Source organism: Orcinus orca, chromosome 20 (assembly GCF_937001465.1).
Source record: "Orcinus orca chromosome 20, mOrcOrc1.1, whole genome shotgun sequence".
NCBI classification, from domain to species: Eukaryota; Metazoa; Chordata; class Mammalia; order Artiodactyla; family Delphinidae; genus Orcinus; species Orcinus orca.
Window position 1 is genome coordinate 14859515 of NC_064578.1, and position 17008 is coordinate 14876522.

General features: G+C 45.2%; 2 protein-coding genes across 3 annotated transcripts; one reads left to right on the top strand and one right to left on the bottom strand.

Moving 5' to 3' along the window:
- Positions 1 to 1130: 1130 nt before the first annotated feature.
- Positions 1131 to 6149, top strand: LOC101281414 (haptoglobin). Its single transcript, XM_012534297.3, has 5 exons — positions 1131 to 1184; positions 2873 to 2952; positions 3257 to 3355; positions 4201 to 4275; positions 5231 to 6149. Exons 1-5 carry the CDS (start codon positions 1180 to 1182, stop codon positions 6007 to 6009), a joined length of 1038 nt encoding a protein of 345 aa, XP_012389751.1. The 5' UTR covers positions 1131 to 1179; the 3' UTR covers positions 6010 to 6149.
- Positions 6150 to 7935: 1786 nt separating this feature from the next.
- TXNL4B (thioredoxin like 4B) lies at positions 7936 to 16876 on the bottom strand. Of its 2 annotated transcripts, none has more exons than XM_004273223.4 (4): positions 16641 to 16876; positions 13353 to 13521; positions 11367 to 11518; positions 7936 to 9544 (listed from the first exon to the last, which is right to left on the bottom strand). In XM_004273223.4, exons 2-4 carry the CDS (start codon positions 13482 to 13484, stop codon positions 9379 to 9381), a joined length of 450 nt encoding a protein of 149 aa, XP_004273271.1. In that variant the 5' UTR covers positions 13485 to 13521; positions 16641 to 16876; the 3' UTR covers positions 7936 to 9378. The 2 variants fall into 2 exon arrangements, with proteins under 2 accessions (XP_004273271.1, XP_049559892.1); XM_049703935.1 differs by lacking the exon at positions 16641 to 16876 and adding an exon at positions 13815 to 16632.
- Positions 16877 to 17008: the final 132 nt, after the last annotated feature.

The window sequence follows — 17008 nt, forward strand, 5'->3', positions numbered from 1 at the left end:
CATAGATTATCTTTTCACTTTCTTGATATTATCCTTTGATGCACAGAAGTTTTTAATTTTGATGAAGCTCTATTTACCCATTTTTCCTTTTGTTGCTTGCGATTTTGGTGTCATATCTTAGAATCCATTACTGAGTTTGCCTGATTTTGAGCTCTATAGAAGCGGTATCATTCTTACTTAATATAATCTCCTGAAACTTGAAGTTCTCTTTAAAAATTATGTTTATAACGCTATCCATGTTATTTCATAGTTCATTCATTCTCACGACTGTATAATGTCCTGTTATACAAATATACCAACATTATTTAGCCATTCTCCTATTGATAGACATTTGTGCTGTTTCCAGTTATTCTGCTATTACATCAGTGCCACCTTAAGTATCCCAAAGGGATTCTTCTGCACACTCTAATTTAAGAACCACTGGCTTTTTATAAATGAGTTGATATTAAATTTCAGTTGAACAGTACTTGGGATACACAGCTGCAGGCATCTGACTAAAGCACATCTATTTTTCTCGCCTGCCTATTTGGATTGATTACTGGACTATAAAACCACGATAACCACTGCCATTGAGTATAGTTTGCGTCTACACTGTAGCTTTAACAATGTTGTGTGATTTCTTGGAAAAAGAGATCAGAGAAGACATAATAAATACATTTTACTGATTTCAGGTTGGAGAGCTTTGCAGCAATAAGGAGATGGCAACACAGAGTGGGGAAAATGATTCTGAGAAGGACATGCTGACTTTAGAGCCCTATCTCAGCCAGGTTGCAGGAGTGTCTCTAAGGGATCTGAAATAACCCCAAAAAGGCTCTGTTCAGTGCTGAAAATCGTCCAAAACAAAGAGACACAGATTGACGGTTCCTCCCCCAGTCCTGCACAGTGGCTGATTTCGGGAAACACTTTGGCAGCTACATGGGGTCATGATGTGGCCAGGTTTCTTTGGCTCAAGCATGAAGAACACCAGGGGAAACTCAAGCGTGAAGCAAGAGCTCGACTCTTTAACAGAGATGTTGTTTGTGGCTTTGTTACTGGAAAATGCGAGTGACCTTAGCAAGGCCAAAGTGTGTAGACACAGGGATTATGAAATCAAGAAGGGGGTGGAGTGAGATACCGGAGGCATAAAAGCATCAGAAGGTGCCCCACAGCACTGCTGTTTCAGAGGCAGACGTACCAAAGATGAGGTGAGTCCACAGTTCAGCCCTGTCCCCCCTTTCCTCTGGATTATTTCATCCTTCTTTGTATGTATCTTTTATCTACATGACAGCCCAGGTACAGGAGAGGCCTACAGGAGAGATGCAAAAATATAACAAAGGAATAAGGCAAATGGGCTAAATTATAGTGAATAAAGTGTTTTCTGTGTTAAATCCTCTGCTTTTCCGTATCCATAAAGGGTAATTCTTTCAGATGGTGCTGTCTTTCCCATGAGACGTGACTTTCTCTAAGGAATAGCTTTTTTTTTTAACAAATATTTTTTATAAGCAGATATTCATTTTAAATTATTTATTTATTTATTTTTGGCTGTGTTGGGTCTTCGTTTCTGTGCGAGGGCTTTCTCCAGTTGCGGCAAGCGGGGGCCACTCTTCATTGCGGTGCGCGGGCCTCTCACTATCGTGGCCTCTCTTGTTGCGGAGCACAGGCTCCAGACGCGCAGGCTCGGTAGTTGTGGCTCACGGGCCTAGTTGCTCCGCGGCATGTGGGATCTTCCCAGACCAGGGCTCGAACCCGTGTCCCCTGCATTGGCAGGCAGATTCTCAACCACTGCGCCACCAGGGAAGCCCCTAAGGAATAGCTTTTTCCTCGAGGTTATGATATTTTCGCGGGGGATGCCAGCAGCTCCTGTGGTAGGCCTCCTGGCATTTTTTTTCTTTTTTGGGCCACGCCACACGGCTTGTGGGATCTTAGTCCCCCAACCAGGGAATGAACCTGTGCCCTTGGTAATGAGAGTGCTGAGTCCTAACCACTGGACCGCCAGGGAATTCCCCCTGGCATTTTGAATATGCCTATTAGCAGATTTTTCTTTTTAAAAATGTATAAGAAAGATCAATAGTGACACATTTGAGTGACACAATTCAGGCACTCAGATTTAAAAAAAAAATAAAAAATTTTTTTGAAATGTTGAAATAACGAGACTAGAAACTTAACCAAGCAATATTTGAGTAGCTGACATCCTTCAGGGAGATGGTTAACTGGTGAATATAGCCTGTGCATTGATGCCCATGTGCACAGTCGACCTTTCAGGGAGCCAGTTATCTTCCAGGTAACCTGGAATCCTGGGGTTTGCTATACCATTTCCTGAAGTCAAATTATAAAATAATAGAAAAAGCTATATCAGTGTTTTAAATTATATATTAAAAAAAACCTCTTATTATGGAAAATTTCAAAAAGTAGAGAGAAGAGCATAATAAATTCCCACTTCCCCATCTTCCAGTTATCCACATTTCATTAGCAGTATCCTTGTAGCCCAGCACCTTAGGGTGCCCAAGTGAGATTTCTCTTTGCTGGAGAGCTCATATATTAACAATTTAATGTTTCCTGAATGCTGCCAGAAACTGAGGCCCAATCCCCATGTGCCTTCCTATCTTGGTTGTTCTTCTCTGAAGCTTCTGTAGAATTCCCAGCAGCATGGAACCTGGGTGACTGGGAAGCTGCTAAACTATGCATGTGGGTGGGTGAAGGGCTTCTAGGTCCTAGCACTTCCATATCTATTTTTTGCCTAATGGGAGGAGAGAGAGAGAGAGAGAGAGAGAGAGAGAGAGAGAGAGAGAGAGAGAGTGTGTGTGTGTGTGTGTGTGTGTGTGTGTGTGTGTGTGTGTGTGTGTGTGTTGAAGCGGGGAGACGAACTGCGCGCTCCTTTCCGTCTTTTCTGCAGTGCCCTGCAAGCTGTTGTCGCCCTCCTGCTCTGCGGGCAGCTTTTCGCGGTGGAAACCAGCGAAACCACAACTGCCACAGGTAGGACTCTGTGTTTGGACAAGAGCTGTACCTCTCAGCACTGCTGCATCCACTTTTGCCCCTTCAGACCTGTACCCTCTCCTGGGGAAGATCCAATTGCTCCTTCTCACCTTAATCTCTGGTCTTTCAGTATCATGAAGAAAATTGGGAAGGCAGCCAGAAATAAGGGGAGATTGCCCTCCCCAGGGCTTCCATTTGGGGTGGAGGGAGGTTGATGTGCAAAGCAGCTGCTTCTCCTCTGACTTTTTGGGTCTCTAGGGGAAGCTTCTGACTACGAACCTTCTCTTCCTGTTTTTCTTTGCAGATGACAGCTGCTTAAAGCCCCCCGAGATTGCCAATGGCTACCTGGAACACTTGGTTCGCTATCGGTGTAAAACCTACTACAAACTACGCGCTGGAGATGGTAAGGCTGGGACGAATGTCCCCGGGCCCTCCTCTGTCCCACCATTTCCACAAGGAGTGGAGCCAGGGTGACTGTCCAGAAAGTGCCCGTGTTCTCTGGAGCCAGGAGATTTAGATTCTAACAAGGGTTTTGTCACCGGTAGCTGTGGCCTTTTGGGCAAATTAACTTTTCTCAGCTTCAAGTTTTCTCCTTTGTTAATGGGAGGGAGGTGACGCCAGGTAGCCTACCCTCTCAGGGTGACATCTACGTGGACAAAATGACGGTGACGGTGATGACGACAGGGAGCCCTTACCTAGTGAGCACTGCACTCCTGGAACTGTTCTAAGTGCTTCACACGGACTTGCTCACTAGGTCCTCACAACACTCCTCCGCAGAGATACTATTATTTATTTTGGCCGCCCTGCACTGCTCGTGGGACCTTAGTTCCCCGACCAGCGATCGAACCCGTGCTCCCTGCATTGGAAGTGCGGAGTCCTGACCACTGGACCACCAGGGGATTCCCAAGAGATACTGTTATTACTCTCACTTTGCTGCTGCTGAAACTGAGGCACAGAAAGGTTGAGTAATTTGCCCAAGTTCAGGTAGCCTGTAAGAGGGAGTCAGGACCCCGTACTCCCTTGCCACGATCACCATGATCGCCACGGTCCCCGTGACCACTGTTCTGCCCTGCTGGGCTGCACCGTGGCCCCCGCACTTGGCTTCTAGCACAGCGCTCCTCCCTTCCTCCTCTTCCCCTGCCCTCCCCCTTCCTGCCTCTCTGATTCTGCTCTTTAAATACCTTCTCTCCCCACGCTAGGTCCAGATACAATTTCCCTTTTGGCTCATTTTTTTTCTTTTTGTTTCAGGAGTGTACACCTTAAACACGGAGAAGCAGTGGATAAATAAGGACCTTGGAGAGCAACTCCCTGAGTGTGAAGCAGGTAGGAAATCATGGGTCCTGGGAAGGAGACGGAAAAGTGGGTATTGAGGGGTCGGTGCACCAGCAGAGATTGAAATGTCCTAGAGGAACATCCTCCCTGTGTGGTTTCCTCTGGGCACACAAGAGCCGAGGGGAGGGACCAGGGAGAACCACAGGTGGCTGGGCAGAGAAGTGCACAGGCAGGTAATACTTCCCCATGAAGTTCACTAAGGATTTGTTCATTTGGCCTGCGGGGCACTGACTGAATCCACTGTCTACACTGCCCACAGAGGATCAGGAAACTCTGTGTGTACATAGAGCCCACCTAGAGAGCCCTGGGCCAAGGGTAAAGCAAGCTCCAGGAACAACAGGTCAAGGGAGGGCATAACAAAACCTTAATCCGTGAGAATATGACACAGGAGGCTGGAGATGGGTCAGGACTCTGTTGTTACTAGGAAGAGCTGACGCTCCCTCCTTTTCCCTCTTGGAACAAGAGGATCTTGCCTACCGTCTTCTGCTACTAGGGATGCGGAACTGCACCTGCCTGTTATGAAATGCAATATCGCATCCCTCTTTATTCAGAGAGAATGAATCATGGTAGCTCCTTGTGCTTACAATGAATTTAAGGGAGCTATGGACATCTTGCTGTGATAGACTGTTTAAATATACATAGAGTTCAGCGGCCAGAGTTTGAAAACTTCAGGGCTACTTGTTTCTTTGTGAGTTAGAAAAGCAGGAAATAGAACTCTTCTTTAGTGACGTAAACATTAAAAGAAAAAAAAAAGAATCATTTTAAACTATAAACACTGGGAACAAGAGGAGCAGAAGGCAAGGGCAAAGTGTGCAAACATTTCCAGCTCTGGAGAAATGAACAGTGACCGTTCAGACAGCAGCAAGAGTCGGTCCTTTTATCCTTCCCTGGGAAAGACTGGGAGACGGTCACATTCTGCTCATAATCTTCTTACTCTCCTCAACAGTATGCGGAAAGCCCAAGCATCCAGCGGTTCAGGTGCAAAGGATCATCGGCGGCTCACTGGATGCCAAAGGCAGCTTTCCCTGGCAGGCTAAGATGGTCTCCCGCAATAATCTCACCTCGGGGGCCACGCTGATCAATGAACAATGGCTGCTGACCACAGCCAAAAATCTCTTCTTGGGTCATGACAATACAACAAAAGCAAAAGACATTGCTCCTACTTTAAGACTCTATGTGGGGAGAAAGCAGCTTGTGGAGATTGAGAAGGTGCTTCTCCACCCTGACTACTCCGAGGTAGACATTGGGCTCATCAAACTCAGAGAGAAGGTGCCCATTGATGAGACAGTAATGCCCATCTGCCTACCTTCAAAAGATTACGTGGAAGCGGGGCGTGTGGGTTACGTGTCTGGCTGGGGGCGAAATGCCAACTTAGTTTTTACTGAGCATCTGAAGTACATCATGCTGCCGGTGGCTGACCAAGACAAGTGTGTACAGCACTACGAAGGCAGCACAGTACCCGAAAAGAAGACACCAAAGAGCCCTGTAGGGGTGCAGCCGATACTGAATGAGCACACCTTCTGTGCTGGCTTGTCCAAGTACCAGGAAGACACCTGCTATGGCGATGCCGGCAGCGCCTTTGCCATTCACGACGAGGCTGATGACACCTGGTATGCGGCTGGGATCCTGAGCTTTGACAAGAGCTGTGCTACTGCCGAGTATGGTGTGTATGTGAAGGTGTCCTCCATTCTGGACTGGGTTCAGAAAACCATAGCTGACAACTAACGCAAGGCTGGCTGGAAGCCTTTGCCTGAAAGGCCGAGGGAAAACTGGACAGTAGCAGAGGGGACAAAAACGTGGCATGAAGCTGATGGGTTCCAGCCCTGCATTGCTGAGTCGATCAATAAAGAGCTTCCTTTGACTCATTTCTGTGCTGTTTCTGGCCTTGGGCCTTTTTAAATTCTCTCATTTATAGTATGGCAGCAGCCAAGTGCTCTAGAGTTTACTGGGAGTGTGGCAGAAAAACCCCCAGGGCAACTGGAAATCCCTAAAGTGATACAAACTGCCCCACTGCAGCGCTCATGATCACTGAATGAGTGCCTATCCAATGGCAGGCCTCAGAGAGGTCACTGTAATCCTTGTTTTACAGACAAGGAAATAGAGACTCAGAGAAGTTAAGTGATTTGCTTAGGGTTACACAGCTATCAAATAGTGAAGCTGAACCTTTAATCTAGGTCTGTCTAAATACAAATCCCGAGCTCTTTTCACCGCATCCTTTTGCTTCTTCAGAGTAAAGGAGGAGAAAGAGTGGAGGCTGGTGAGGAAGATGCTAGCTCAAAGTGGCATGAAAACAAGTGCTTTAACACAGACAGTACTTTGTTGTTTGTGCTCCAACATACCAGTGCTTCAGGTGGCAGAGTAAGATGGTATAAAGGCAGGATTTCTGGACTTGCTGGGTCCAAATCACAGCTCGACGATAAATTTGCCAAGTTCCTTAAGCTCCCTGCCCATCAGTCCCCAGGTCTCTCCTATGAGGGGCTTAACCCAGACGATCTCTAAAGTGCCCATCAGTAATAACATTCTGGGGCCGGGTAAAGTTAGAAGTCTCTTCCTTAGGAGGGGCTGCTTTTCCCACTTGGAAGAAACCTACCCTTTACCAGGAGTCACACGCAAGCCATCTGAGTCTTTCATTTCACAAAGAACGGTCTCGTTACTAAGGGTTTCCCAGAAAAAAGGTTCTAGAACCCAGCACATGAAGCTCTTCTAACTGAAGAAGAAAAGTTCTAAGTGAGCAGTAGGCCTTTATTCAGTACGCTGGCCCTTCACCAATATACCGTCCTGTCATCCCAAAATAGGGCCTCTCCTGCTCATGGCTTAAAATGTCACTATTCCTCACTAGGGTTCTGCCCTTCCCTGTGACATTCTCCTCACATGCACTCTCCAGATCCATCAATAATTTTCAACAGGTTACAGCTCATAGGCCAATGAAGGACTTAGACCTGTATTCTAGAGCGTGTGGAAAAGACGATCGCTAGAAACTGAAAAATACAAACACATGAAATGATGCCTCTCAGGAGGCACCTATGTCTTCTGATCGTACCTTCAGCGCTAAGTTTTCTTGAAAAGGAATCTGACTGATTAAGTGGCTCCTGCCCACCCCTCAGGAGGAACAGAAAAGAAAACTTTCGGCATTTTCCCAACTCCCTCATCTCCTCTGCCTTCCTCCCAGCGGCACCTCTCACCCGCCTGGCCTCCCCCTCGGGTTCCAGTGACACTGGACTCCGTGGAGCCCTCTCAACACGCATGCTGTCTCCAGCCCCCGGGCCTTCCTCCCCCGGTGCCCTCTCCTGAAAAGCCCTCCCCTTTCTCCATGAGTACCTCCTACTCTCCTTTAAGGCTCAGGCACTATCTCTTCTAAGCAGCCTTTCTTCCATCCAGGAGTCATTCGTTTTTATGTAGCAACTGGCACAGGACGGGGCACACAGTATGTACTTAATAAATACTTGTGGAATGGACAGCAACCAAGATGGGAACAAAAACATGTAAACCAGGACTTCAGAGAAACATTCCCTAAAGCCCTCAGTAGGAGAGAAGATATGAGAATCTTACGCATGAAAGTTCCGAGGTTTTGCTCTTATCCGAGCACTTCCCACATCTCAAATGCTCTGTGACTTAGGCTATGAGGGACAGAAAATCCAACTAACAGTGACAGGCAGTGAAGACATTTTATTCTTTCATAGAAGTCTTAAGGGAGGCATGTCTAGAGTCCACTCAGTAGCTCAGTATCGTTATCAGGGACCCAGGCTCTCTTCACCGGTCTTCTCAGCATGTTCATTTTTCATCCCCGTGCTGGTTGCCTCGTGGTCCTAAGACAGCTGCAGCAGTTCCATGCACCACGATCACCATGAAAGCAGGAAGTGGGGGCCAGGAGAAGACGGAGGTGGTGCTGACAGGGTTTTGTTGTCTCCTTCCTGGAGTGGCTCTCTCCTTTATCAATGAAGGTCACAAGGTACCCAGCAGCCTTCCTTCTACGCCACATTTGTCAGAAAAGGCTTGGACAGGACGCACCTGGCAAAGGGGGACAGACTTGCACCGACAGTGCTGCCCTGCACAGAACTGGGTTTCTGTCATCAAGGTGGCAAAAAGCTGCCAAGCAGGTCACGTGCTGCCTGGCACACTGCCCTCTGGCTCTGCATCTATTCTCTTATTCTAGAAAGTCAGTACCCTTAGCCCCGTGAGGTTTTGAGAGGAGCAGGAACTTGCCCAAGTGGTGGCAGGCTGTGCCAGAGGACCCTGGGAGAATTCTTCATAAAGTTGTTAACACAGGCAAGTCCTATAAACAGGATACTTCTTTCTAGCAATTCTGAGATCTCTTTCCAGTCTTGAGTCCGTGAAGTACAGTTTTCTCCTCAGGAAGAGACGGAGCTCTGGGAGAGATCAGCTCCTACTTACTAAGGGTAGTTAACTCTTTGTTTAGCTCACATTGGGTGCTGGATGGTGAAGGTTCAAGTTCTCACTTCTTGGGCAATTTCATAATAGAAAAGCTGGTAAATTGAGCAAGCCAGGACACCTTTAGAAGTCTGAGCCAGAAAGGCTCGAAGGTAAAACAAACTTGCCTGCTCTCAGTAAAGAATGACTTATTCCAGAAGAACTGGGATAATAGTCGAGCACGAGATAAATACACGAGTGGAGGAGTGGCGAGCTGAGGAAGATGGAAGGGGTGGGTGTGTACACATAGGGTAGAAAAGGAGTATTTTTGCTCTTACGGGAATTGACTTTCTATTTTACTTGTGTATCGAATAAACATAGTTAAATCAAATTGTACTAGCCAAGGTTTAGAAGGATTCTGTATTATCTTAAAGAATAAAGAAAACTATAATATGAAGAGAAATTAAAATAACCACACTGGGGAAACTGACCACGGCTGACTTGACTGCTCTGGGCTCTGCAGGGAGTAGACACTTGGGCATTCCCAATTGTCACAGCACCAGTGTGGTCTTCTACTTGGGGGCCGGTATTTTCTATACACGTCAAACCTCTTCTCCGCCGGGATGCTGACCACATTTCCGAAAGACCCCAGAGAAACAGCACAGCTGGAGTCAGGCACTGTGTCACGATGGGCCTGTCTCTTCAACTTTGACAGTAGTGAAAGTGCTAAATGTCTTGATAGAGGAGGTCATATTTGGGAATATTCTTGGGATCAATAGGACTTTGAACAATAAGTTTTCCCCTCATTGCACCTCGATAAATTACTTCAATCAAATCTATGAAGTCTTGTTTGGTTTTGAAACTTCCCACGAACTTAGTGTGATCTGGAGACCTAAATAGCATAGGAGAGAAACAACCTCGCTCAAAACTTTTCATAATTACTTGTCAGACCTTCAGGATAAACAAAATAAATAGCAGCTGTTATTTTCTTCTGATCAGGGAGCCTTTAGACACAAAGCCTGACACTGATTTTCCCTTTGCGATTACAGGGCCCATTTGATATACGACTAAAACCAGTGTTGTGGGCCGCTGGGAGAGCATGTAAGCCCTACCAGGTGCAAAGCTTCTGCTTCAAAACCTATTTAATCACTTCTCAACTCATCATCAAGTAGTATTCCCTGGGTGTTAGCATGGGCTTAGTTTGTTGTTGCTGTTGTTGACTAGACACTGTGCAAAGTCCATTAACTTGTCCTTGTCTCTGAGTTCTAGTCACTTATACTTCTGAGTGGTAGGTGCAATATTACCCTTTTTTTTTTTTTTTTTTACTTTTCAAGTATCAAGTATGTTTACTGTAGAAGCAGTTTAGGAAAAAAAAAATGAGGCCATAGGCCACATTTTGGTATATACCTTTTCAAGCTTGTGTGTGTGTGTGTGTGTGTGTGTGTGTGTGTGTGTGTGCATTTCTTTTTTTCAGAGTCATGAGAATCATATCATGTAAACTATCTTGTAAGGTGCTTTTTTCAATGAACATATAACATAGTTCTTTCAAAGTCATTAAACATGCATCTCCCATACCATATTAAATTAATTTCTAGTATGCTTCTGTAGACATCTAGCTTCTTTCTAAGTATTTTGTCTTCTAAATAATGGTGGGATGGATGAAGATCTATGTAGCCAATTTTGGCCACTTTCATGACTATTTTCCTTCAGATAAATCCCTGGAAATGCAATTGCTGGGTTAAAAATTGTATACATTTTAAGGTGGTAAGTAGTATCATAAATCACCCTCTGAAAATATTCACCAAACTAATACATATATCAACTGTATTCTAGGAGAATAAATAGCTATAAAACACTTAAAACAGATTATATTTAATACACTTTCAAATAAATGATGACAAAGCAGGCACACAGATCTAGACAAGTGGACTCCTTGACCACAGTAAGAAATGATAGGATTATTACGGATATATTCAAAATTAATAAGTATTGGGATGCCGACTGGATGGAGGGGAAGGCATTAAAGATTTCATGTTATTTTTTTTTTTAAGATTTTTTTTTTGATGTGGACCATTTTTAAAGTCTTTACTGAATTTGTTACAATATTGCTTCTGTTTTATGTTTTGGTTTTTTGGCCTCGAGGCATGTGGGATCTTAGCTCCCTGACCAGGGATCGAACCTGCACCCCCTGTGTTGGAAGGTGAAGCCTTAACCACTGGACCACCAGGGCAGTCCCTCATGTTACTTATTCTTGACAGACTTTGTTGAAGAATGACTTCAAATTCTCTGAGTGAGAGAAGACAGGAAATTTGGCAAGACAAAAGCATGTCTTAATTTGCTGAAGGATTACTTCTTTTATAGATGCAGTCTATGAGTTTCAAAAGGTTAAGAACAAATGACCTACTTTGTTCTAAATAAAATTCCTGGGAAACTTTTGAAAAAGCTGTTCTGTATTTCTACACTGAAAGATGGCGAGTGCTTCACAAACTGTACTATTCTCTCACACTTAAGTTAAAATTCACCACTCATACTGGAAACACTCTCATTTTGTACCAAAGTTCCACATAAAAAAATTAGAGAGTGCATCAACTCAGGAAACAGTACCAGCATAAGACTCACAAAGCCCGCATCACATGCAAATAGGTGAGCTACTGAAACTGCCTGGATAAAAGAAACTTTTAAGACTATAATAACTTCATGTCAATATAACTTACCCATAATCCACTTTCATATGCTGCCCATTGAAGAAAAACACGGTAGATGGAATATAACTGATGTCAAAATAGTGTGTATAAACTGGGGTTTGGTCCACGTCTACCAGATATATAGCAGCCATTTTACTTAAGTCAGGAGAGGTCTTAGAAAGCTACAAATGAAGAGAGAGATGTGGGTTACAACTTGAGGGCAGCAACGTTTCTTCTGTGAACCTTTTTACTGGAAGAGAATTTTCTGTTTGAAAAAAATTCCCGGGCCAAGAATCTAGCCTGTTTGAGTTCCACATTAGACACAGTGTAACCTTATCATTCAGAGTCTGAATCACTGTTGGCAGGGTAATGAAAGGGCCCTAGGCAAATTGTGTGAATATATTTCTGCTTCTTTTTTTTTCTTCTATTTTTGATTGTAAAGTTTTTATAAACTTTTTATGGATTTATAAAATCCATACTCGCTTAAATAAAAAACAAAACAACTCAGAAATATGTACTACAGACAATGGAATTCCCCCACATCTCTTCCTTCCAATCTCCCCATAGATGATAATTATGATAAAAATAGCAAACACTTACATGGCACTTGTTATGTGCTACATGTTCTAAGTGCTTTACACTTGTTGGCTCCTTTAATCCTTACAACATTCCTATGAGGTATGCACTGCTACAGTCACCGTTTCACAGATGAGCAAACCGAGGTATGGGCAGGTAATGTGCCCCTGGTCACATGGCTGTACGCAGTAAGGTTAGGATTTGAACTCGGACAGCTTGGCTTCAGAGTCTATACTCTTTTTTTTTTTTTTTTTTGCGGTACGCGGGCCTCTCACCGTTGTGGCCTCTCCCGCCGCGGAGCACAGGCTCCGGACGCACAGACTCAGCGGCCATGGCTCACGGGCCCAGCTGCTGTGCGGCATGTGGGATCCTCCCAGACCGGGGCACGAACCCGCGTCCCCTGCATCGGCAGGCGGACTCTCAACCACTGCGCCACCAGGGAAGCCCCAGAGTCTATACTCTTGACCTCTGTGATATTCCAAACCCTCTGTAGTTGAGGGTAAAATGCTGTGGCCCCTGCCCCCCAGATTAACACATCATACCCTTTTTTTTTTTTTTTTTTGCTGTACGCGGGCCTCTCACTGTTGTGGCCTCTCCCGTTGCGGAGCACAGGCTCCGGACGTGCAGGCTCAGCGGCCATGGCTCACGGACCTAGCCGCTCCGCGGCATGTGAGATCTTCCCGGACCGGGGCATAAACCCGTGTCCCCTGCATCGGCAGGCAGACTCTCAACCACTGCGCCACCAGGGAAGCCCCACACCCTCATTTTTAACCACAGAAGTGGGGTTTCTTACACTGTATCCACACTGAGGGTGGCAGCAGTAGAAATGGTGGGTGAGGTCTCAGTCCTGGGTAAGTCTCTCTCCACAATAAACAGAGACAAGGATCAACTTACTCTGTCCCATACTCCCCTTCCTATTCATCAGACTGTGAAGATGTGTTGTGAAATCAGAGATTATCATCAGGAACACACTGGAGGCAGCACACTCGAAAAGCATATTTGCAGGCAGAGAAAACAAAGTTCAAATCCCAGCTCTGCAATTTAGTGGTGCTGTGCCTGTGGGAAGTCACCTGACCTTCCTGGCATTCATCTGCCCCCCTTGGGAACAGTAATAGCAATTATCCCCATGCTGTGAGCACTGAGTAAGACAATGTTCATAGACTCTTGTTAATAATGTTCCTGGTCTTCCACTGAATTGCTGGTGAAACTGAGCTTCGGCAGCTGCTACTGAGGAAGGGCATCCAGGGCAGATTCAGCACAATCACAGATTTGGGGGTTCAGCTCAGGGCAGGCACACGATCGGCTCTTAGTGAAAGTGTGCTAACAAATGAACAGCTATATCCCCGGGCCCTGCCTGCTCCCTTTCATTCATTTTGCAGATGTGGAAGTGAGAATGTATAGCTTTTTAATAAAAACGATTTACTTAAAAAATTCACTTACAATATCATCTAGTTGCAGACAGACAGGATCCTCGTCTCTCCCGAACCTGAGAACCAGCACCTTCTCTGCAGTACTTTTTATCGCCTGGTCCACTTCTTTTTTGCTACTCAGCTTGGGTAACAGGAAGCTCATGTTGAAATAATCCAAATATCAATCCTCACTGTCAGTCCTGAAAGTTGAAATGTTTAAAGACATTAAGTGCATGAGTCCTAATTTTAAAACATTTTTAATTTTTGTAGTAGGTAATGTGTATGTATTTTTTTTCCAGAGGAAAAAAGGTTTCACACAACACAGGAACAACAAAGTAAAAGGAACACACTAAATGCACAAACTGGCGGCAAGTAAGCCCACCAGTTAAAAAGGAACAATATAGAAAAGTATATTGTCTCCCCTCAACTGGCTTAGTTCCCAGTGCCCTGTAAGTAGTTACAAGGTAACAACCTTCATTAGTTTCTCACATACCTTCCAGAGTTTTGTTATGCATTCACAAGAAAATATAAACGGGTTCCAAAGTTTTCTCCCTTTTTTACTCAAAAGAGAGTGTATTCTTTCAGTCAGTGTTCCAGCAGGAAAGAGGTGACTTCCTCAAATTTGGTAATCTGAAGACTTTCATTAAGGAAACGTATAGGAAAACAGCAGGGTGTAGTGCAGGACCCTGGGCTAGTAGCAGTGGGACAGGGCGCTGTTCTCGCCCGCAGGCCTGAAGGAGCCATGGGAGGGAGTAGTTACCAGAACTGTGTGGCTGAGATTGCTGGAGCAAATGACAGACGTCCAGCACACGTACTTTACCCACTCTTCTGCACTTTGCACTTTACCTCACATGTGAAGACCATCACGTATCTCTGTGTAGAAAACTCACACATTTTTTGTCACAGTGCCACACTATTTCATGCCCGTTCCATCCTTTTTTAAACAGTCTTTTATTGACGGACATTTTTATTATCATGAGTCTGGTTTAAAGATCCTTGGTGTATGTCTTACTGAGTATACCTCATCACATGGCAAACAGATCAATTAAGAGTGTGTAAAAACCACAAACACACATACACAAAACAAATAGTAAAATACTGAGATAGAAGGGGCCTCTCATTTTCAGACTAGTTTGCTCATAGTTACACCTCTAGCTACAAAAAAAAGAACTAGAATCCACGCCATCCAATTTCTAGTCCAGTGTTCCTTCTACTACAAGTCCTATTTTTATGATTGAGAAACTCTATGATCAAGGAGCTTTACTTTTGATCCATCCATGAGACTCCATTAAGATATTTAATATTCTGAATTCAGTCCCAAATGTATCTTATGCTACAAAAAGGGAGGATTTCTTTCTCTCTCTCTTTTTTTTGGTGACAAGTCACATTTTAAGATATGAATTACTAAAAATTCACATAGGAGATGAAATTGTTCTAGTAATAGGTCACACTTTATTTTTTTAAATTAATTAATTAATTTTTGGCTGTGTTGGGTCACTTGCTGCACGTGGCCTTTCTCTAGTTGAGGCGAGCAGGGGCTACTCTTCGTTGTGGTGCACGGGCTTCTCATTGCGGTGGCTTCTCTTGTTGCGGAGCACGTGTTCTAGGTTTGCAGGCTCCAGCAGTTGTGGCTTGCGGGCTCTAGAGCACAGGCTCAGTAGTTGTGGCGCACAGGCTTAGTTGCTCTGCGGCATGTGGAATCCTCCCAGACCAGGGCTCAAACCCGTGTCCTCTGCATTGGCAGGTGGATTCGTTACCACTGCACCACCAGCGAAGTCCCAAAAGGTCATACTTTAAATAGAGAAGATGATTGCCAGAAGGGACTTCTTCAAGTCGGAGTGGCAGAACAAATTACTGATGAAAGGGAAAGTCAGAAAGAAGATGGATCTGTCCCACCACTAGAATTCAAACAAACAGCAACTTCTGTAAGTTACTGATAAAGAAGAGGAAGTGGTGGGAGAGCAAAGCTGTCAACGGGGAGTGGGGAGATAAACCTGTAAGAGGGTGGGACTGGATAAATGTTGGAAAGAGGAGAGGGAAATTGAGACCACACCTAAGAAAATGTCCACAGCAAAGGATACCAATGGAAAATTCACAAAAGAAGAGGTAAAAATGGACAAATATACTGGGAAAGTTAAGCTTTACCAGTAAGTAAAGGAAAGCAAGTTAAACGATATATTTTCAAATCCATTAATTTGGCAAAGATTAAATGATAACGGCAAGAGTGTGAGTGAAGGGGCAGGCATTCAGAGTCCCTGCTGGAATGCAGAGAAGCAAAACTTTTCTAGAAAGAAACCTGAATACTCTTTGACCAACAATTCCACTTCTGAGAATTTATTCCTAGTAAATAAATAGACATATGCACAAAGATCAACGTACATTTATAATGGTGAAAAACTGCAAACAACCTGAATAGCCATCAGTAGGGGAATGAGGAAATAAACGATAGTATAGCCACTGCAACGTACTAGCACACTGTCATTATATGCCGTGTTAGAGATGAATAACTGAAAAACCCTCGTGATAAAGAAAACAAAGTTATAAAACAACAGTATATAAAGTGTGATCCCACTTTTGTACAAAATCTAACTATAATACACATGTACATATTCACATAGAAAAATAACTAGAAATGAATATCCCCAAAGACCATCAGAGATGTTATCTCTGCGTGTGAACAGACGAGTGACTTTTACTTACACTGGGCTGCGCGTCTTTATTTTCCCCAAATATCCGACATACATACTTTTTAAAAATTTTTATTTTTGGCTGCGTTGGGTCTTCGTTGCTGCGAGCGGGCTTTCTCTAACTGTGGCGCGCAGGGGCTATTCTTCGTTGCTGTGTGTGGGCTTCTTGGCGTGGTGGCTTCTTTTGCTGCGGAGCACGAGCTCTAGAGCGCAGGCTCAGTAGTTGTGGCGCACGGGCTTAGTTGCTCCGCGCATGTGGGATCTTCCCGGACCAGGGCTTGAACCCTTGTCCCCTGCATTGGCTGGCGGATTCTTAACCACTGCGCCACCAGGGAAGAACGACATACTTTTTTTTTTTTTTTTCGGTACGCGGGCCTCTCACTGTTGTGGCCTCTCCCGTTGCGGAGCACGGGCTCCGGACGCACAGGCTCAGCGGCCATGGCTCACGGGCCCAGCCGCTCCGCGGCATGTGGGATGTGGGATCTTCCCGGACCGGGGCACGAACCCGTGTACCCTGCATCGGCAGGCGGACTCTCAACCACTGCGCCACCAGGGAAGCCCCAACATACTTTTAATGATGCCAGTGGTTGGGCTACTCCTGGCCCACAACTGCCAGAGAAAACGATACTTACTTATTTGTACACGTCAGCTCCCTCTCTTCCACTTCAGGTTGTCGGCAACCCTCACCCTTTCTCCAAAAAGCCGACTGGGGAGGCTCTTTCCACCTCCCCCAACCGCGGCTGCGACCCCAAACCTAAGTAACCCACGGGCTAGAGCTGCCTAGCAACTGTGGCTGACCACTTTAAGGGGACGGAAACGGAAAAAGACACACAGGCGCAGTGACGAACTCGCATTAGGCCCAGCTCAAATAAGCGGAAGAGGTTATTCTAGTCACCGCCCACCTCCCCTGGCCCTGACCGGAAGCCCTAGGGTCACTTCCGCCCTTATAAATATGACCGATCTCTTTAACTTCTCCTTCCCACATTCCACCTAGAGGCGG

Coding starts and splice junctions, on each gene's coding strand:
- LOC101281414 (XM_012534297.3), top strand. Junction 2,953..3,256: donor CGAAACCACAACTGCCACAG/GTAGGACTCTGT, acceptor TTTTCTTTGCAG/ATGACAGCTGCTTAAAGCCC. Junction 4,276..5,230: donor ACTCCCTGAGTGTGAAGCAG/GTAGGAAATCAT, acceptor TCTCCTCAACAG/TATGCGGAAAGCCCAAGCAT.
- TXNL4B (XM_004273223.4), bottom strand. CDS start 13,484: ATGAGCTTCCTGTTACCCAAGCTGAGTAGCAAAAAAGAAGTGGACCAG. Junction 11,519..13,352: donor GTCTGCAACTAGATGATATT/GTAAGTGAATTT, acceptor CTTCATTTGTAG/CTTTCTAAGACCTCTCCTGA. Junction 9,545..11,366: donor CATATGAAAGTGGATTATGG/GTAAGTTATATT, acceptor TATGCTATTTAG/GTCTCCAGATCACACTAAGT.